Source organism: Symphalangus syndactylus, chromosome 5 (genome assembly GCF_028878055.3).
Source record: "Symphalangus syndactylus isolate Jambi chromosome 5, NHGRI_mSymSyn1-v2.1_pri, whole genome shotgun sequence".
NCBI classification, from domain to species: domain Eukaryota; kingdom Metazoa; phylum Chordata; class Mammalia; order Primates; family Hylobatidae; genus Symphalangus; species Symphalangus syndactylus.
In genome coordinates this window covers 96,326,878-96,348,523 of record NC_072427.2, presented here as the reverse complement: position 1 = coordinate 96,348,523, position 21,646 = coordinate 96,326,878, and the positions used below count along the sequence as shown (strand labels likewise).

The 21,646-nt window shown below is 46.7% G+C and overlaps 1 protein-coding gene across 6 annotated transcripts in view; it reads left to right on the top strand.

Moving 5' to 3' along the window:
- Positions 1 to 21,646, top strand: part of ITSN1 (intersectin 1) — a 241,885-nt gene that overhangs the window by 217,432 nt on the left and 2,807 nt on the right. For all 6 annotated transcript variants that reach the window (XM_063639318.1, XM_063639319.1, XM_063639315.1 and 3 more), the window contains 8 exons: positions 1,333 to 1,516; positions 3,405 to 3,503; positions 11,107 to 11,274; positions 15,904 to 16,116; positions 17,198 to 17,319; positions 18,717 to 18,799; positions 19,118 to 19,201; positions 19,969 to 20,142. In XM_063639318.1, the coding sequence (XP_063495388.1) occupies positions 1,333 to 1,516; positions 3,405 to 3,503; positions 11,107 to 11,274; positions 15,904 to 16,116; positions 17,198 to 17,319; positions 18,717 to 18,799; positions 19,118 to 19,201; positions 19,969 to 20,142 (1,127 nt within the window). The remainder of the gene's footprint in view (positions 1 to 1,332; positions 1,517 to 3,404; positions 3,504 to 11,106; positions 11,275 to 15,903; positions 16,117 to 17,197; positions 17,320 to 18,716; positions 18,800 to 19,117; positions 19,202 to 19,968; positions 20,143 to 21,646) is intronic.

The following is a 21,646-nucleotide window of genomic DNA, read 5'->3' as shown; positions in this document are numbered from 1 at the left end:
ATTTCTCCTCATTGTGGTATTTCACACCAACCCCTCGATGAGGCAGTGGCCTTTGGGCCATCCTGAGGACACTAAGCTGCCACTGCTCCCCACACCCCAGGCAGCCAGTGCTGATCTCCCCGTGAGGGCATCCGCTTCAGGTGGAATTGCTGACTGCTCACACCACATCATTTATGGTCCCTAAGTTTCTCTCCTTGGCTTGCCCGGTCCAAGGGACTTTATTTTAGCCAAAAATGTGGGAGAAAGAAAAGAAAGTGATCTGAAGTTTTTAAAGCCTAATATAAATATTGCAGAGCTTCCTTGGAATTCAATAGCCCACTCCGTACCTCAAAGGCTTCTCCAACATGACCATGAAAGCAGCCAAAGGCATTCAATAGGGACATCCTCCCAGCCTTGTGTTAAAGTCATAGGTTATACCATTTTGTTCCATTTACCCATCCATCCACCCATGATCACTAACTAGGATAGCTGGACACACCCATGGCTTCATGTTGTGGTCCTGCCGTGTAGTACACTGCTGTCCTTACTGTGTATAAGCTCAGTGCCGTGCCCTTCTTCCAGATGCTGATGTTAAGCGTTCACGTATTGAAGTTGGGAGAAGGGAAGCACAGTCCTAGTTACCATAGCTCTGAGCACTCACACTGCAGGCAGACCCCAGAACAAACACTTCCCAGTCCCATCAACACCTCTCCTGGATTCCAGGATATACATTTTTTAGGTTCATTGGCCCATTGTCATAGTTAATAGACCTCTTTTCCGAACTCCTCTTAATTTAGTTAACTTAGCTCTAGCAATGAAGCAGCGAATCACAGAGATAGTTCAAACAGTCATTTATACCTGGCTTTTGCTGAATCTCATGGGATTATTTTGCCAAAGCAGTGTTCTGCCATCTTAATTATGTTCTTTTTAGCCAAAAATCATCCTTCCCCATCCCCTGGCAATAGCAGCTTCCCTTGGGCAGAAGTGTCTCCCGGAAATAGGATCAGTTCTCAGGCCATATCAACCTGGGGATTTCACCACTGATAATCTGTGTAGTGAGGCATCGACACAGGGGACCCGTTTGAGTTGTTCAAGAAAAAAACTCTGTATTTCTGCACAAGGAAAACAAATTGTAACGAACAGCCACTCTGCCAAAGAAAAATGCCCTGGTGCTACCTCTCTGTAGCTCTAGACTCATTTCTTTCTCCATTCCTTGTCTCCCAAATAGATCCTTTAGTGGCCCTTGAGTCTGTGCCCCTCACACACATTCTGTTTCTGTGCAACCTAGAAGTGTGCCGTGGTGCTGTCAGATAGCGTGAAGGCGGGGGGCTCACCTCCTGTGTTTCCCTGCAGAGCGCTGAGAGTCCGCAAGAAGATGTCCGGGGAGAAGATGCCTGTGAAGATGATTGGCGACATCCTCAGCGCGCAGCTGCCGCACATGCAGCCCTACATCCGCTTCTGCAGCCGTCAGCTCAATGGGGCTGCCCTGATCCAGCAGAAGACGGATGAGGCCCCAGACTTCAAGGAGTTCGTCAAAGTAAGGAGCCAGGCTGTGCAGAGACTGGGCCCCAGAGTGGCGATCTTTGGGCAGCTGGACGTGTGAGGGGCTAATTCAAAAGTCTGCAAGCGTGTTCCCACTAGAGGCCAACAGGGCCTGGGGGCTTGGCTAAGCCTTAGGGGACTGGCACTCACTGGCAAGTGTGGCTGTCACCGAAGGGGTGGGCTTGGAGAGAAGGGGTGAGCCCTGGGCTTGGAAGCTTTGTAGTGTCTTCAAGGATCTGTTTTCCAGATGCCATTGGTGTTCTTTGGATGCATGTTTAAATCTTTCATTTCATTTGCAAGGCCCAGGCAGGTCTTAGATTTCCTCTTGTGTTTAATCGCCACATCCTGAGTTCTCTGCTGGTCTCTGCCCTTCACTTGCAGAGGGAATGGCCAGGACTCTCAGTGGCCCCTTCATTCCTTTCGCAGTTGGTTCTGCTTGATGGGTTCCAGCCCTAGGCAGCCTGTGGGAGTCAGTGTGGGATGCCAGGACTTCTTCCTTGGAGGTAGCAGGGATCTGGAGAGTTGGGTGTCCACCAGGGGATGTTTGGGGAGGTAATGCGGATACTGCTGGAAGACCTGCAGCTCTGGGACTTGGCCTTGGCCAGGGTGGGTCTCTGCTGGTCATGCTGGGCCATTCAAACAGCCCCCACGTCTCCTGGAGAAAAAAAGGAGGAAGAGAATAAAATAGCTTCTAAGAAACAGGTATCTTTTGATGAATAAACAACAAAATAATAATAACAGGCGTATCTTTGGATCTCATGCATTTTGGAGACAGGCCATCCTCACCTGTCCTAGAGTGGTGTTTGTGGAATCACTGTGGTGAGGCACAAGTGCGGCCTCTTCTTGGTCAGAGCCTCATGTGAGCTTGTTATTTCTGCCTCTCGTGATGTTTCTCAGCCTAGACTTGCCAGCCAAGGCATGGGGCACTCTGAGGTCATTCCAAGGGGAGAAAGATTGCTAAGAAGGAGGCCTTGGGTGGATGGAGATGAGAAAGCAGATGCTGAGCTGCTGGGCGCCATGGACCGCCTGGGGTTTCAGCCAAGGGCTGGGCTCTTCCTAGGCCCGAGCAAGATGAGTTCATTGTTGGATGCACTTGAACTTCAGGGAAGTGCTGACACCAGCCCAGGGCAGGGGCCTCATTGTCCCTCCCCACCCCTCTCCTCTTCACCTCTCCCCACCTCATCTCAGCGGGAATGTGGCACGTCGTTGCCAGCTGCGAGGTGTTCCTGGAACGTTGGTGTCCACAGCTGAAGCAGGTCCCGGTGCTGACAGTTATCAGGTCTCAGGGCTCCAGTCAATGCAGCTGCCTGTTTCTAAGGCATGAAACCGGACCATAGCCTTTGACAGCTAAGTGGCCAGACCCTGAAACTGGAGTCTTGACCCCCATTGTCTCAGCTCCTCTCTCTCGGCCCTGCCTGGAGCTCCCAGAGGCACGTCAGGCTCCACTCAAAACTAGACAATGAGATTTAGCCCTTCCAGCATTTCTGGGGTGTAAGGAGAATTTTTCCTCTAACCGTATAGTCTTGTGATTCTTGTTCCTGGGAATGTTATAAAGTTTCTGCAGACATCCAGACGAAATATTCTCTGTAAAGCCAGAATCTCATCTCTGTGCGTAAGGAACCATGCATGCCATGGAAGGTATGCTGAATCCAGAGTGCAGGGCTTAACCCTGCTGGCTGAGTCACATCTGTGGGTCTCCATTCTCCATCTGGAAAGTCTGTCATACTGGACAGGGTAACTAGTCAGGCCCTTCCAACCCCAGGTCTCTCAGTTGTCATCCAGATAAATGAGATAATGGGTGGAGAGTCCTCACTGACATTAGTATTGATGTCTTTGGATTTTGCAAGTTTCTTAAGTACATTTAAAAACATCTCTTATTTCAGAGATTGGCAATGGATCCTCGGTGTAAAGGGATGCCACTCTCTAGTTTTATACTGAAGCCTATGCAACGGGTAACAAGGTACCCACTGATCATTAAAAATGTAAGTACCCGTCTTGCCTTTTCAAGCAGGGGAATGCTTTCTCTGCATTGGAGGGGGCTGGGGTCATGGACAAGATTCCCAGTGAACACACCTGGTAGCTGTTGTGTAGAAAGCACGAGACAACAAGGTGTCACAGAGGTCTGCTTGGTAACTCAGAAAGAAAAGCTGGTTTATCACACAAAGAACTGGCCAGGCACGGTGGCTCACACCTGTAATCCCAGCACTTTGGGAAGCCGAGGCGGGTGGATCGCTTGAGCCCAGAAGTTCAAGCCCAGCCTGGGCAGCATAATGAGACCCTATCTCTATTTAAAAAACATGAGAGCTAATATTGCACAGCCTTCAGATGTGTAAACAAGTGGCTTCTACCTTGTAAGTCAGAAAATGAGAGCTTAGTCCTTGATTCTTTCTTTATTTTTTTCTAGAAGAAAATAACATGGAATCACAAAAACAGTCTGTGGTCTGTGCCTTTCTCCCTCGACTCTTTCTTAAAGACAGGCCCAGTGCCTCTAGGCCTTGACTTTCTTAGCAGAAAAGAGAAAGAAACATAATGCTACGACCTGTCTTCAGAAGGCCATTGTGAGACACTGTATTAGTCCATTCTCACACTACTATAAAGACTGCCCAAGACTGGGTAATTAATAAGGAAAGAGGTTTAATTGACTCAGTCCCACATGGCTGGGGAGGCCTCAGGAAACTTACAATCATGGTGGAAGGGGAAGCAAACACCTCCTTCTTCACATAATGGCAGGAAGGAGAAGAATGGGAGCCCAGCGAAGGGGGAAACCCCTTACAAAACCATCAGATCTTGTGAGAACTCACTCACTATCACGAGAACAGGATGGGGGAAGCCACCCCATCGATTCCGTTATCTCCACCTGGTCTCTCCCACAATGTGTGGGAATTATGGGAACTGCAATTCAAGATGAGATTTGGGTGGAGACAGAGCAAAACCATGTCAGACACTATGTGTTGATATTAGATGATTGTTCTTCTCCTGTCACTTTGAGAAAGCCAATACCAAAAGAAAAAAAAAAAGAACAAAATTAGGGTTTCAGAGTCCCCACCTGTAAAATGAGTGAACAGATTTAGATGTCCTCTGAGCCTATGTTTGTAAAACCACAGGGAGTGTAGCTCCTGGAAAGAGGTTTTAGATCTGGTTCCTTTTAATGGAAAATGGTATTTAGAAACTCAGATGTGGGCACTGGCGTGCTCATTGCTACTGGGGTGATTTTGTTTTGTGTTCCTCTCAGTGGCAGAGCTGGGAAATACATGAATGTCTTTTCTTGCACACATATTTACATATGCCAATGTATATACACATATATTTATATTTATTTCCAGATCCATCTATCCATGTATATTAGAACTCATGAATTCACACCAATACCTCCTATTCTAATCCAGTACTGCAGAATTTATTCCAGCCTTTCCCCTTCTGCCTTTGTAACTCCCTACCCTGTGAAGAGCCTGGCTGTCATTATCCTCAATGTGTTTCCTTATTTGCTCAGTCTTCTTACATGTGACAAATCTCCCTCCCACATAAGCCATCTCCTCAGTCCAGCCCCAGCTTAACTCCACAAAATACACTGTGGATCTTTGGCTGAGTTAAATACTTAGTTTTGAAATAAGCTTTCAACCTACTGTTTTCTCTCTTCCAACGCCACAGTTACTATTTAATTAGCTCAGTACTTCTCTTTTTTCTCCCAATGTTTAATTGCAAATTGAAGTTGAAAACAAGCTTTTAAAATAGGTGTTCTATATGTAGCCAATGGGAGAAAAACTAAAACAAGAAAAGGACTGAATGGCCCAAATATTTAAAAGGGGGAAAAAAACTCATTATTTGCAGAAACACTTTTGATTTCTTCCAGAGCACCCAGAAAAATGAACTGAAAACCAGCTGAACTAAGAAGAGAATTGAAAACGGTGGGCAGCTATGAGATACATATGAAATCTGATAAAGTACTAATACTAAATATTTTTATGATACTGATGTGGAGAAATTCTTAGCATGGTCTCAAAGACAGAAACTTAAAGGATTTAGATCATAGCAACCTAAAAAATACCCAAACTTTCATCTGGGCATAGTGGTTCACACCTGTAATACCAGCACTTTGGGAGACCAAGACAGGTGGATCACTTGAGGTCAGGAGTTCAAGACTAGCCTGGGCAACAGGGTGAGACCCTGTCTCTACTAAAAACACAGAAAAAATTAGCCAGGAGTGATGGTGTGTCAGGTTTGAGGCCCAGCTATGGTCTGAGGGGAGTGGGTGGACATGAGGCAGGGAGCTGGAAGAATACTTGAGAGACAGCAGGTAGATGGGACATGGCTTTATTCAACAGATTTTTCACAATGTCAGTGTTGTCTTTATATACCTCACACACAATAGTGGCGTAGAGCGGTGATGAGCCTCCCATGTTATGGCTACATAGCTGTGATTATGTAATGCACAGAATTGTACACCTGCGCTCTAATCCTGCTGAGTCATGCAGGGTGTTTATATCTGCCTATGTCTGCCTGGCTGCAGCACAGCCATGTTCCTTACATGATGCATATCTGTAATCCCAGCTGCTCGAGAGGCTAAGGCAGGAGAATATCTTGAACCTGGCAGGCAGAGGTTGCAGTGAGCCAAGATCGCACCACAGCACTCCAGCCTGGGTGACAGAGTGGGACTCTGTCTCAAAAAAAAAAAAAAAAACCCAAATTTTATTCTGGGGAACAACCTATATGTTCATTAATGGGAATGGTTAAATAATTATGGTAGATCTGTACTATGAAAATATTTAAAAAGCTATGGGGCAACTTCTACTGTATGTATCAGTGTGGAGAGACACTGAGAAAATGCTGTTATGTGAAAAAGCAACACTAAACTCACTGAGCAATCCTATGGTATGATGCATTTTGCAAAAAGAGGGGAAAAACTTTACATGCAACTATTAAATATATAAAGGGTATCCAAAGGAATGCCCTTCAATCTCTTGGCATTGGTTACCTCTGGGGTAGGAGAGTGAAGGAAATTTTTACATTTGCTGTACATATTTCTGTAATGATTGAATCTTGCATACCAAGAATGTGCTAATGTGTTATTTGCATAAAAATTTTTCTTAAAAAGTTCTCACCACAAAATATAATGAGCAAAGTTTAAAGACAAATGACAGGCTGGGTATGGTGGCACATGCCTGTAATCCTAGCACTTTGGGAAGCCAAGGTGTGGGAGGATCGTTTGAGGCCAGGAGTTCAAGACCAGCCTGGGAAATATAGTGAGACCCCCCATCTCTAGAAAAATTTTTAAAACCTCAGCCAGGCATGGTGGCATGTATGTGTAGTCCTAGCTACTCCAGAGACCGAGGCAGGAAGATCCTTGAGCCCAGGAGTTTGGGGCTGCAGTGAGCTGTGATAACACCACTACACTCCAACCTGGGTGATAGGAAAAAAAAAAAAAGAAAGAAAATAAAAAGACAAATGACAGACATAAACTAGTTAAACATATTTTTAACTGTACATACATAGGTATTAAAATATAAATAAATATATATAGCTATATCAAGCACACTTACAATAACCATAAATACTCTAATAGAAAAATAGGGAAAGGCCAGGCACGATGGTTCACGTCTGTAATCCCAGCACTTTGGGAGGCTGAGGCAGAAGGATTGCTTGAGCCCAGGAGCTGAAGACCAGCCTGGGCAACATGGTAAAACCCTACCTATATAAAAAATAAAAAATAAAAAAATTAGCCAGGCATGGTGGCACGTGTCAGGAGGCTGAGGTGGGAGAATCACTTGAGTCTGGAAGGTCGGGCTGCGGTGAGCTATGATTGAGTCACTGCACTCCAGCCTGGGTGATGGAGTGAAACTCTGTCTCAAAAAAAAAAAAAAAAAAAAAAAAAAAAGGCCGATGTAGTGGCTTATGCCTGTAATCCTAGCACTTTGGGAGGCCGAGGCAGGCGGATAACGAGGTCAAGAGATCGAGATCATCCTGGCTAACATGGTGAAACCCCGTCTCTACTAAAAAAACAAAAATTAGCTGGGCATGGTTGTACGCGCCTGTAGTCCCAGCTACTCGGGAGGCTGAGGCAGGAGAATTGCTTAAACCCGCGAGGCAAAAGTTGCACTGAGCCGAGATCGCGCCATTGCACTCCAGCCTGGCGACAGAGCGAGACTCTGTCTAAAAAAAAAAAGAAAAAAAAAAGATAGAATATAGAACTTGAAGTTGCTGAGAGGCAGTAGGCAGTATAGAATAGCAGTGAAGACCACATAGCCTGGCCAGGCTGTCTGGGGTTTGAATCTTGGTACTTAACCACTGTGTGCTCTTGGGCAAGTTGGGCCTCAGTTTGGGCCTCATTTTCTTGTCTGTAAAATAGGGACACTGATAGTACCTACTGCATAGTGATGTGAGAATTAACTGAGTTAATGCATGCAAAGTGGCTCATACTAGGCGGTATATAAATGTTAGTTTTATCATTGAGAACACTTATGCACTAAATGTACAAAAAGTTCAAACTCACAGGCAATAAAAGAAAATACATAACAAAACAAGAAAATACTTTGATTTTGGCTTGCCCGATGGGCGTATATTGAAAAGATTGTAGGTCCCCAGTGTTGGCAAAGATCTGGGTGGAAGTTAAATTGATGCAGGCTTTTTTGGAAGGCGATGTATAGATCAAACTATAATTTCTCTTTGGCTCAGCAATTCCACCTCTAGGAATTTATTCTCAGGAAATAATTTAAGAAATATTGAAAAGTTGGAAGCAACATAAAGTTTTATGGGAAAGCAGCTACTTAGATGCATTGTACTCAATAACGTGCTCAATCATTATTGGGGTCTGCCCCAATAATGGTATATTATAAAACCCTCAGAAATGATAATATATATGAAATGGACATGGAACATTGTACTATAAAGCAATGTACAAAATAGTACAGTGTAAAATGGTAGTTTTTGTAAAATGGTAGTATGATCCAATTTTTATTTTTATTTTTATTTATTTATTTTTTTTGAGACAGAGTCCCCCTCTGTCACCCAGTCTGGAGTGCAGTGGCACGATCTCAGCTCACTACAATGTCCGCCTCCTGGGTTCAAGCGATTCTCCTGCCTCACCCTTCTGAGTAGCTGAAACCACAGGCATGTACAATCACGCCCGGCTAATTTTTAGTAGAGTTTAGTGTTTAGTGTTAAGTAGTTTAGTGTTTTTAGTAGAGATGGGGTTTGACCATGTTGGCCAGGCTTGTCTCAAACTCCTGACTTCAAGTGATCATCCCGCCTCAGTCTCCCAAAGCAATTTTTATTCTTAAAATAATGGGGAGATTATTGGTGATTTTTAGGTTCTTTAATAACTTTTTGAATTTTCTAAAATTTGTACATTGTACAATATTACTTTTATAATTAGAAAAATTGATAAACATGTTTGAATTTTGAAACTAAACAAAACAAATGAATTTGCTCAAGCCAGCTGGGTGCGTTCCTAGCCTATAGTAGTGGTTCTCAGATTTGGCTGCATATTAGAACATCTGGAAACCTCTAGAAAACCCCTAAGCCTGAGTTTCACCCCCAGGGATTTTGGTTTAGTCATGGATGAGGCCTCAGATTTTCCAAAAGGATTCTAATGTACAGTCAGGATTGGCCCAGAGGTTGGGGTTGTTGCTTGGAATTGATTTGTGGACACACAAGACATAGAAAACAGTGTGTGTTTTTCTCCATTTGAGCGCCTACTTAGGACTTTAAACCACGGTATGCCTTTGGGATGAGATATTCAGAGTCAGGGCCATTTACATTATTTGTATGTGGACAAGGCCTGGGCAAATATGCCCTCAGCATTCTCCTGGTACACTTCAAAGGTGGCTTAGGGTCTTTCTTCACTCTCCAGCACAGGGTGATAACTGTTTTTAGGGGCCTCGACGTCCTTTGAGGATCTGATGGTAGTCACTGTCGCTTATTGAGCACTTTCTAAGGGCCAGGTGCTTTGCCAAGAGGTCCACGTGTATCATTCAGTTCTCCACACACCATATAAAGGAGGCTACTAACCTCCCCATTTCTCATGTGAGGAACCTGAGACTCAGAACATTTACGTGGGCCAGGCACGGTGGCTCACGCCTGTAATCTCCGCGCTTTGGGAGGCTGAGGCAGGCAGATCACCTGAGGTCAGAAGTTCAAGACCAGCCTGGTGAGCATGGTGAAACCCCCATCTCTACTAAAAATACAAAAATTAGGCAGGTGTGGTGGCTGTAGTCCCAGTTACTCGGGAGGCTGAGGCAGAAGAATTGCTTGAACCCGCGAGGCAGAGGTTGCAGTGAGCCGAGATTGTGCCACTGCACTCCAGCCTGGGCAACAAGAGCAAAACTCCGTCTCAAAAAAAAAAAAGAACATTTATATAACCAACCCAAATCATGGGTGGTCTGTGGTGGGGCAGGGATTTAAATTCAGGAGGTCCAGCTCCGGAGCTGGCATTCTTAGCCCTCACCCCAAATGGTCTGCTTAGAAAAGCACACACTTGCTCTGATGCACCCGTCTGCATGTGGTTCCAGAGGTGCATTGACCCAGGAAGGAGCCATTCTCTGTGCAGGTGCCCTCACCTTTGCTGCAGCCACCGCTCCTCTTATGCCCCAGGCTGCATGCTAAGCATAGACTGCGCTGTCCCTGCCCTGCCCTCCAAGAGCACCTGTTGGCTCTTAGACCCTCATCAGTGGGTTGATAGAACACTGCACATCAAACGCCAGAATTGCATTGTAAGTTCCCCAAGTGAGTGGACAAGTGGGAAAACAGCACGGAACTGGGGCTGGGATGCCTGGGCTCTGCTCCTGGTCTCAGGGACTAGTTTATTCCTCTGTGAAACAGGGTGAATATTTTCTTTTTCTTTCTTTCTTTCTTTTTTTTGAGATGGAGCCTCTCTCTGTCGCCGGGCTGGAGTGCAGTGGTACAATCTTGGCTCACTACAACCTCTGCCTCCTGGGTTCAAGTGATTCTCCTGCCTCAGCCTCCCAAGTAGCTGGGACGACAGGCATGCGCCACCACGCCCAGCTAATTTTTGTATTTTTAGTAGAGACGGGGTTTCACCATGTTGGCCAGGTTGGTCTCGATCTCTTGACCTTGTGATCTGCCCACGTTGGCCTCCCAAAGTGCTGGGATTACAGGCATGAGCCACCGCGCCTGGTCAAGGGTGAATATTTTCAAAGAGAAACTCTAAGGGCCCCATGGTTATATGGACACGCTGTGATCCTGTGAGTCTGCACGTGTGGCTCAGGGTCCACCCTGCGATGTTAGCATTTTGCAGGACAGATCACACAGCTTGCCCTGGACATTCAGGGTGTGGGGCTGGACTGATACCTCAAGGATGGGACCATTCACTGCTTCCTGGTGGGGGCTTAGCCCCCACTGGGCCCATGAAGAGGCGAGGCCCCCGCAATGCCACCCACTGGAGCCATCAAGGAGTGGCCGTCATCTACTATGTGATTGCCATGTGGGTGCTCAGAGCTGCGGTTGCTCAAGTGGGCACCATTCTTGAAAGGATGGTGCCCTGCCCCGCTGGGCCTGGTCCTGCAGGACCCTGGATCACAGGCCTACCCACATTGCCTAAAAGGAGGTGGTTGTTTTTATTCTCCTGTGTAGATCCTGGAAAACACCCCTGAAAACCACCCGGACCACAGCCACTTGAAGCACGCCCTGGAGAAGGCGGAAGAGCTCTGTTCCCAGGTGAACGAAGGGGTGCGGGAGAAGGAGAACTCTGACCGGCTGGAGTGGATCCAGGCCCACGTGCAGTGTGAAGGCCTGTCTGAGGTAGCCACCCTTGGGCTGGGCCCTGGTCTCCCCTGGCAGAGCCTCGGCCACCAGCCTGGAGGAGGACAAAGAAAAGCATGAACCATTCTCCTCCCCAGCCGATAGCATCCTCATTTCCATCCAGCTGCTTCTCATCTGCTGTTTCATCTACCCACTGAGTATTTATTTGTTTATTTATTTGAGATGGAGTCTCACTCTGTTGCCCAGGTTGGAGTGCAGTGGCACCATCTTAGCTCACTGCAACCTCTGCCTCCTAGGTTCCAGCGATTCTCCTGCCTCAGCCTCCTGAGTAGCTGGGACTACAGGTACACGCCACTACACCTGGCTAATTTTTGTACTTTTAGTAGAGATGGGGTTTCCCGTGTTGGCCAGGCTGGTCTTGAACTCCTGGCCTCAGGTGATCTGCCCACCTCGCCTCCCAAAGTGCTGGGATTACAGGCATGAGCCACCGTGCCCGGCCATCCACTGAGTTTTTAATTTAAATTGTATCATTTCCCATTGCCAGAAGTTCTATTTATTTTGTCCTGTCTGCTGATTTCTTTCTCTCTCTCTCTCTCCCTTTTTCTTTCCTTTCTTTCTTTCTTTCTTTCTTTCTTTCTTTCTTTCTTTCTTTCTCTTTCTTTCTTTCTTTTCTTTCCTCCTTTCTTTCCTTCCTTCCTTCCTTCCTTCCTTCCTTCCTTCCTTCCTTCCTTCCCTCTTTGTCTTTCTTTCTGCTTCCTTCCTTCCTCTCCTTTTTCTTTTTTTCTTTCTTTCCTTCTCTCTCTCTTTCTTTCTTTCTCCTTCCTTCCTACCTACCTTCCTTCCTTCCTTCCTTCCTTCCTTCCTTCCTTCCTTCCTCCCTTCCTTCCTTCTTTCCCTCCTTCCTTCCTCCCTCCCTCTCTTCTCTTCTCTTCTTTTTTCTTTTTTTTTTCTTTCAACAGAATCTTGCTCTGTCACCCAGGCTGCTGGAATGCAGTGGCACAGTCCCAGCTCAGTGCAGCCTGGACCTCCTGAGCTCAAGTGATCCTCTCACTTCAGCATCCCAAGTAGCTGGGACCACAGGGGCATGCCACCACGCCCAGCTATGCTGGTTTCTTTCTCGTATCTTGTTTTTTTGCTCAAATGTTAATCCTTCTTATTTATTTCTTAACACATTTTAAACACAGATATTCCTGGCCAGGTGAAGTGACTCACGCCTGTAATCCCAGTGCTTTGGGAAGTGGAGGCAGGAGGCTAGTTTGCGTTCAAGATCAACCTGGGAAACAGAGTGAGACCCTGCCTATACAAAAAAATAAAAAGTAAATTAGCTGGGTGTGGTGGTTCACACTTGAGGTGGGAGGATTGCTTGAGCCCAGGAGTTCAAGGCTGCAGTGAGCTATGATCATGCTACTATACTCCAGCCTGGGCAACAGAGCAGACCTTGTCTCAAAACAACAAACATATAGATGTAGATATAGATATAGAACCCATAACCTGAAGTTATGGGTCTTATTGTTTTGTCTGTTGTTTCTGCCAGCCCTTGCTAAACTTACCTTGTTTCTCATATTATGATTTTTTACTGTGAACTAAATGTTCCTTGGAACTTTACCTGTGGCATCTTTTTTTTTTTTTTTTTTTTTTTTTGAGATGGAGTCTCGCTCTGTCACCCAGGGTGGAGTGCAGTGGTGTAATGTCAGCTCCCTGCAACCTCTGCCTCCCGGTTTCAAGCAATTCTCCTGCCTCAGCCTCAAAAGTAGCTGGGATTACAGGTGCACACCACCATGCCTGGCTAATTTTTATATTTTTAGGAGAGACGGGGTTTCACCATGTTGGCCAGGCTGGTCTCGAACTCCTGGCCTCAGAAGATCCACCCACCTCAGCCTCCCAAAGTGCTGGGATTACAGGCATGAGCCACCGCACCTGGCCCACCTGCGGGCATCTTTATTGTCTGAACTTATATTCCTTCTGGGAGGACTGTTATTGTGATTATCCAAAACTATGTTTAGAGGGGTTTGGGCATCACGCCCCTTGTATGAACCGTGGTTGTAAACTTGCGTGAGAGCTACCTGATAAACCACACATTCTCAGGGCACATTTTCCTTCATTACACCAAGGTCAAAAACAGAAATGTTTTATTGCTCATCCCCTCTGAGCTGGAGTTTACCTGTCACTCCTCCTCTGGGTTCATCTTTTTGTGAAGGTCTCCTATTAGACCGCTCACGTTGGCTCTGGATGCACCTGTTTCTGCACCCTATGTAGTGAGTAAAATGCAAGGTCAGCATCAGCGGATTCAAGAGAGACCCTCAAAGCTATAGTGGCATTGGCTCTCGGTGATCTTCCAAGGTTCCTATTTTCATTCTGTTTTCAGCCTCTGCAAATTTCTTACTTTGCTTCTACTTTTTTTGTGTGTGTGCCAGTTTTCTTGGAGTTATAAAGTGGATGTTTGCATTTTTCTGTTTTTTTAAATTTTTTGTTGGGTGAGTCATTCCGAGTATCTAGTCCACTCTACTTCCAGAAACAGAAGTCTCTCTCTCTCTCTCTCTCTCTCTGTGTGTGTGTGTGTGTGTGTGTGTGTGTGTGTGTGTGTGTGTGTGTGTGTGTTTAGTCAGGGTCTCACTCTGTTGCCCAGGCTGGAGTGCAGTGGCACAAACTCAGCTCACTGCAGCCTCAACCTCCTCAAGTGATTCTCCCACCTCAGCTTTCCAAGTAGCTGGGACTACAGGCACTGGCCACCATGCCCAGCTAATGTTTCTATTTTTTTGTAGAAACAAGGACTCACCATGTTGCCCAGGCTGGTCTCAAACTCCTGAGCTCAAGCGATCTGCCTGCCTCAACCTCCCAAAGTGCTGGGATTATAGGCGTGAGCCACCACACCTGGCCAGAAACCTCTCATTTGGCCTTTAATTTTCTTCTTTTCTCTTAACCTTTCCTTTGGTCTCATTCATTCTTTTTGCCCATTTTTTCTCGCTGTTTCTGTATACACATGCGCTTGTGCATGTACACACATACACACATGCATGTATGCACACATGTACACTATTCACTAGGGTTTCCCAAAATGCCCAGCGAGAATGTGTCTCCCTTATCCACTCCCCGTGTGGTTTCTTCCCTCTCATAAGCTACAAAGGCAGTCACCGCCTGAGGGAGTCACCATGACTGGTTCCTCCATGGCCCCACCTCCTGTCCACCTTCAGTGTTGGTGTGGGATGAGCAAAGTTGTGGAAGCAGCCCCGTGGAAGCCGAGGGGACAGCTGTGGGCTCCCATTTTGGGATTTTGTGTTGCTCTGCAGTCAGTGGGTGGCTCATTTATTTGCTCATCATCCATTCATTCAATAAGCACTTAGTGAGTATCCGCCCATGTGCCACTGCTCAGTACTAAACCCTGGGACATAAAAACAAATAAGATGTGACCCCCACTCCCGAGCAGCTTATGGTCCAGGAGGAAGCTGGGGGTTAAACCAACATTTATAACAAGATGTGAGGGATAAGGAGGCAGAGCTAGGTGCCAAGTGCTGTGGCGACATGTGACGGGAGCAAGGGACAGTTGTACGGGGGACTCTCAGGGGCCCTGGAGGTGATGCTTGACTGCGTGTTGCCGGATGAAGCATTGGAGGAAGGCCAAGCACTGTGTCTCAGGCCTGTAATCCCAGCACTTTGAGAGAACAAGGTGGGAGGATCCCTTGAGGCCAGAAGTTCAAGACCAGCCTGGGCAACATAGTGAGACCTTGTCTTTACAAAAAATGTTTAGAAAATTAACCAGGTGTGGTGGCATGCACCTGTAGAATCAGCTACTTGGGAGGCTGAGGCAGGAGGATCGCTTGAGCCCAGGAGTTTGAGGCTGCAGTGAGCCATGATTGCACCACTACACTCCAACGTGGGCAACAGAGCAAGACCTGTCTCAAAAAAAAAAAAATCGAGGCAGGGCATTAGGAGTGGAGGACGATTCTGAGATTCCGAGCAGGGCATTGGTGAGGACTGTAGAGGAATGATGGGCCATGGGGCTGCAGGGCAGGCTGAGGCCCAGCCGAGGAAGGCCTGTGTATCATGCAAAGGAACGTTAACTTGATCCTGAAGACAAGGGACTCGAGCAGCCCCTGCCCCGTTTCCCCAGTAAATAAAAAAGAGAAATGGCCAAGCCCAGTGGCTCACACCTGTAATTCCAGTATTTTGGGAGCCTGAGGTGGAAAGATCGCTTGAAGTCAGGAGTTCAAGACCAGCCTGGGCAAAGTAGTGAGACCCCATCTCTACAAACTTTTTTTTCGCATGTGTTGGGGGGCTGAGATGGGAGAATTGCTTGAACCTGGGAGGTCAAGGCTGCCTGAACTATGATCACACCACTGCACTCCAGCCTGGGCAACACAGTGAGACTCTATCTCAAAAAAAAAAAAAAAAGAAAAGGAAAAACACACCAATTGCACCGTAAGACACTGGCATGCCCCTAGAGGAGAAGCCTTAGAAATTACCATTGAGAATCTTCTTGATACTTGGAATCCCCTGAACTGTGCCTTTGTCTGACTTTGATCTCTTGGCTCCAAAGTCTTCAAAGCTATCCTTGACTTTTGCCTGAGATCCGAGTCTGCTGGGGCCTGGCCTCTGATTCTGATGGAGCCCATGCTTTCAGATGCGGAGAAACAAAAATGCTACACTTTGGGTTTTGTTTTCCTTTCTCAGCAACTTGTGTTCAATTCAGTGACCAATTGCTTGGGGCCGCGCAAATTTCTGCACAGTGGGAAGCTCTACAAGGCCAAGAGCAACAAGGAGCTGTATGGCTTCCTTTTCAACGACTTCCTCCTGCTGACTCAGATCACGAAGCCCTTGGGGTCTTCTGGCACCGACAAAGTCTTCAGCCCCAAATCAAACCTGCAGTATAAAATGTATAAAACAGTAAGTTGGATTCTAGATTTTGCATTATCAGGGTTGATGTGTTTGGGGAGGAAGAAGTTTCCAAAAAGGAGGTAGAGTTTTAACAGGGTCAGGGGCTGTGGTGTGCAGGAGAAGGCCAGGAGTTGAACTGCGATTTAGGGTGTCCGGAGTGGAGGACGATCCATAACCCACGCAGTTTCAGTGACACTCATTGCTATCGGTGGAACATATATTGGCTGCCAAATGGCTGCTGGGGTCCCCTGGGACGTGATAAAGGCATGCCTTAGCCTGTAGGAGTGAAGTCTAGGGTACAGATGAGGCGGGTGTGAAAAAGCTCGGGAGAAGAGGTGCAAAACAGCACCCAGGGCCCACCATCGCCTCCAAACAGTCCTAAGTCCCCTGCCAGACTTCTCCAGGTAGCTTGAAACATCTGAGCCCTCTCCTTTCTACCAAAGTCTCTCTCAAAAGTTGATGAGTGAGAATTTCCCTCAGCTGTTTATATGGACTGCTTATACGTGCATGGCTGTGTTTGTGTGTCTTCGTGTCACAGGACATTGTTTTTCTAAATTTGTCTGCATGGGGGTGTTTTTACAGAAGAATTTTCTCTGAAGCGGCAGTTAGCTTTATTATGGGAAGAAAAGAGCTATGTAGTTATATAGTTACTAGAAACTTCATGTGAAAATCTTTGGAGGGAATTGCTTGATGTAAAGTGGATGAAGACTGCTGTTTAGAATATACCAGGAAAAGCGACACCAGCCAGATCTTATTCCGAAGGACTTAAAACATACCTGCAAAATCGCGGGCGGGGGAACCCATATTTATCATATTTATAATTTGTAATATGTAAAAGTTGATACTAACCCAAAATTATTATTCTGGGATTCTTTACTGGAAAACACAGAAGCCCTTAGTCTGGTTTACTGGAACACACCTACAAACACACACACCTGCTCAGTCTAGGTTACTGAAGTGTGCACACACGTGCTGACTTGCTGTCTCGTTTACTAGAACACATTGGCATAAGCGTGCTCACACACTCACGGTTTACCGGAGCACACAGACCCCCAGCCTCGCTTTGTAATGCCTGTGCGTTACTTTCCAGCCTATTTTCCTAAATGAGGTTCTAGTAAAATTACCCACCGACCCTTCTGGAGACGAGCCCATCTTCCACATCTCCCACATTGACCGCGTCTATACTCTCCGAGCAGAAAGCATAAATGAAAGGTAAGACCTGCCACCTCCCCAGCATGGGCCCCAGGGCTCCACGGCTCTAGGACACACAAGGGGTGGGTGATTAATCAGCAGTTGCCAATGTTTCCCAAGTGGCAATGCCATCACCCCTGGCTGGGAGTGGGGATGGGGCTATTACTTTTTTCTACAGCCTCTCAAAAATCTGTCACATGGCATGCACTTTCCAAAATAACATGGATTCAAACTAATTTTGCTTGAGGGTTTTTTTTTATTTTATTATTTATTTTTATTTTTTTTTAAGGCAGAGTCTCACTCTGTCACCCAGGCTGGAGTGCAGTGGTGCAGTCACAGCTCACTGCAGCCTTGACCTCCTGGGCTCAGGTAATCCTCCCACCCTAGCCTCCCAGGTAGCTGGGACTATAGGCATGTGCTATCAATATCAAGCCTGGCTAATTTTTTATATTTTTTTGTAGAGATGGGGTCTTGCCATGTTGCCCAGGCTGGTCTTAAACTCCTGGGCTCAAGGGATCCACCCGCCTTGGCCTCCCAGAATGCCAGAATGCTGGGATTACAGGGGTGAGCCACTGCACCTGGCAGTTTTTTTTGTTTGTTTGTTTTGTTTTTTTTAAGAAATGTTTCGCATTCTTTGAGGTAAACGGAGCATCTCAAGTTTCGCCTGGCTTCCCAGTTGGCAGAAACCAATAGGAAAGCAATTTTGGGGTTAACAGGACCACCCAAACCCAAACCTCTCCGCACCTTGGCTCACTTAAATGTGCATTCTGGAAACTAGGGCTGTGGGTATTTTGCTTCAATCTGTCTTCAAGACACTGCCCTGGAGCCAAATGAAACAGATCATTTTCTGAAGGGTGAAATTGACACAAGGCCAGCATCATTCCAAAGAGCATTTACACCAAGCAAGAAAATTGGCTAAAGCTTTTGTGCATATGGTTCTCAGAAAAAATGAAGGAGAAAACCGCGGCCACAAATGCCTTCCCCCAGGGCGTTTTGCTCTTTCATGTGAAGTGGTTCCCAATCTGGGAAGTGGTTTTTGTTCTTTCTTTGCGTGATTTCATAAGCGAGATCCTTCTGGCTTTGTTAGATTAGGCAAATATGTGCTGCTCTTCGGTAAGGAAGGAAGAGGAGTCGTGTCCCGATGTTGCCTCCAAGACAGCATCTATCACAGATTTTCTTCCCTGGGGACATCATTGCAGGTCTTTAGGACATCCATAGAAATGGTCCTCATGCCTTTCTTATTGATGGCAGGAATAAGTATTAGCATCACGTGACATAAAATCAGATTTTCTTTCCCGAGCCTTTGTTGTTAAAATCAAATGAACAAAGAAACAGAGTCCTGGCAACAGTGTTTGAACAGACCTGAAGCCTTTTTCCTGAGTTTCTGTTTGGCAATTTTCTGTCTTTTTCTGTCCAAGGACTGCCTGGGTGCAGAAAATCAAAGCTGCTTCTGAACTCTACATAGAGACTGAGAAAAAGAAGCGCGAGAAAGCGTACCTGGGTAATGCATGGCCCTGTGGGGTGTCCTGCATAGCTGGGCAGGAGGGAGGGCCATTTGGCTGGGCTGAAAATCCTCAGAATAGAAGAGTCCCCTGGACCTAGAGGAGGGGCATGAAATGAGATGGAAGTGAGCTTGGGGTGGGATACAGATGGGGATGGAGGGCAAATTCCAGGAGCAAGGAAGCAAGTGTTTAAGGAGAGGAGGGGAGAATTACTTTTGAGTCGGGAGAGGTACATGAAATGTATTGTGAGGCTCACAGAGATGGGAAAGGTGTGGCATGTTCAAATGAAGCATTTTGTGTTTTTCTTGCCATCATAGTCCGTTCTCAAAGGGCAACAGGCATTGGAAGGTTGATGGTGAACGTGGTTGAAGGCATTGAGTTGAAACCCTGTCGGTCCCATGGTAAGGCTCTGAGCCATCCCCCACCCCGGCCCGCTCCTGCTTTAGGGTTGGAAGTAGGGTCCGGGTTCCCCACACCCCCACCCGGCTCTAAATCAAATGTGCTATTTCCATACTCCCCAATCTCCTTCCAGAATTGGTTTAACTAGCACTTGTTAAAAACCTGGAGGTTTTCTGTTTTTTTTCCATCCTTTCTACCATTCTGCTTCTCCGAGGGATCTGAGTGGCTGCATTCACAGTGGATGTGACACAAAATCAGGCCAAAGTAAGGAGACAGGAAGGGCCTAGTTTCAAAGCCCACTCAATTAATTATTTGTTTTTAGTTTAAGGATGAAGCTGACTTCTGGGAGTTTTCACCCGGATTCTCCACCGAATGACACTTATTAAGCATAGTAGTTATTAAGAGTGGGGAGCAGCTGGGCATGGTGGCTCACACCTGTAATCCCAGTACTTTGGGAGGCCAAAGCAGGCAGATCACCTGAGGTCAGGAGTTTGAGACCAGCCTGGCCAACATGGTGAAACCCCATCTCTACTAAAAATATAAAAAATTAGCCAGGCATGGTGGCAGCCACCTGTAATACCAGCTATTCATTCAGGAGGCTGAGGCAGGAGAATCACTTGAGCTCAGGAGGTGGAGGTTGCAATGAGCTGAGATCATACCACTGCACTCCAGCCTGGGCGACAGAGCAAGAATCCATCTAAAAAAAAAAAAGAGTGGAGATCAAAATGAGGTGTGAGTTCCACCTGGCGAAGGCTTTTGTTCCCTCCAGGAAAGAGCAACCCGTACTGTGAGGTGACCATGGGTTCCCAGTGCCACATCACCAAGACGATCCAGGACACTCTGAACCCCAAGTGGAATTCCAACTGCCAGTTCTTCATCCGAGACCTGGAGCAGGAAGTCCTCTGCATCACTGTGTTCGAGAGGGACCAGTTCTCACCAGATGGTGAGCGGAACGCGGCCCCGTGGTTATTCCTCCTTCCCTGGCACTCGTTTGCGTGGGTTAATGTTTTCTCACCTGGGAACTTGGTGCCAGGATTCCTTGGGTTTCCCTCCCGAGAGATGAGGCTGGCTGGCACAAGACGAGGCTCCGTCTCCCCTGGAGGAGCCTTCTGGAGGTGTCTCATTGCATGTGGACAGAGCATGCTTGGTCTAGAATTGTGCCAGCTGCCCTGGGCAAACACGTCCATCTTCTGCTTTCCAAAGCAGGTGACTGTGGAGAGGGGTATGTTTAAGAGCCTCAGCATAGTTCTTCAGTCCTTGGCAAAAAGCCGTGCTGGCAATGGATGAAACTGGCCAATGGAACAAGGATATTAGCCCACAACAGGAGCTGCAGAATCGGCCAGGTCCCTTTGGGTGGCATTTCTGTGGCAGTTATTAAGTAGGCAAAGGGATGCAGTCATGTTGGATGAATCATTTCTTCAGCCAGCCTTCTGTTTCTGCTTGGGCCTGGAAAAGAATAGTCTCGGCCCAGTGATTCCAAGAAACTACCTGTCTCTCCCTCAACCCAGTAAAAATCACCGGTGGGCATGGTGCTGCAGGCCTGGAATCCCAACACTTTGGGAGGCTGAGGCAGGAGGATCGCTTAAGCCCAGGAGTGCAAGACCAGCCTGGGCAACATAATGGGACCTTGTCTCTACAAAAAATACAAAACTTAGCCAGGCATGGTGGCATGCACCTATAGTTCCAGCTACTCGGGAGGCTGAGGCAGGAGGATTGCTTGAGCCTGGGAGGTCGAGGCTGCAGTGAGCCATGATGGTGCCACAACACTCTAGCCTGGGCAATAGAGCAAGACCCTGTCTCCAAAAATAAAAAGATCACAGAGTAAGTTAAAAGATTATGGTCTCAATTATAACCGAAGGAGTGAGGGTTGAATGCTAGCATTATCTGTACAAGGTTTAAATGGCTCCATATGGCCTTCATCTTTTAGTACTTTTTATGTGAATTATCTCATTGTGAGTTAGGTACTCGTTGTGGTAGCTGGTTAAATGTTTGAGTGTGACTGGAACAGTTTGGCTCCCAAGTCTGGACTCTTAACTGGACACTATGTGTACTGTCAACTTCTAATTCTTTTTTCTTTTTATTTTTTTACATTTTTTTTTTTCTTGAGACAGGGTCTCGCTCTGTCACTCAGGCTGTAGCACAGTGGTGCAATCATAGCTCACTGCAGCCTCCACCTCCCAGGCTCAAGCAATCCTCCTGCCTCAGCCTCCTAAGTAGCTGGGATGAGAGGCGTGAACCACCACACTAGGCTAATTTTAAAAAATTTTTTGTAGAGACAGGGTCTCACTCTATTGCTCAGGCTGGTGTCAAACTCCTGGACTCAAGTGATCCTCCTGCCTTGGCCTCCCAAAGTGCTGGGATTACAGACGTGAGCCACTGTGCCCGACCACCCTCTAATTCTGAGAGATAAATATTGGGGTTGGGTTTTCTTTATTTAAATAATGAAA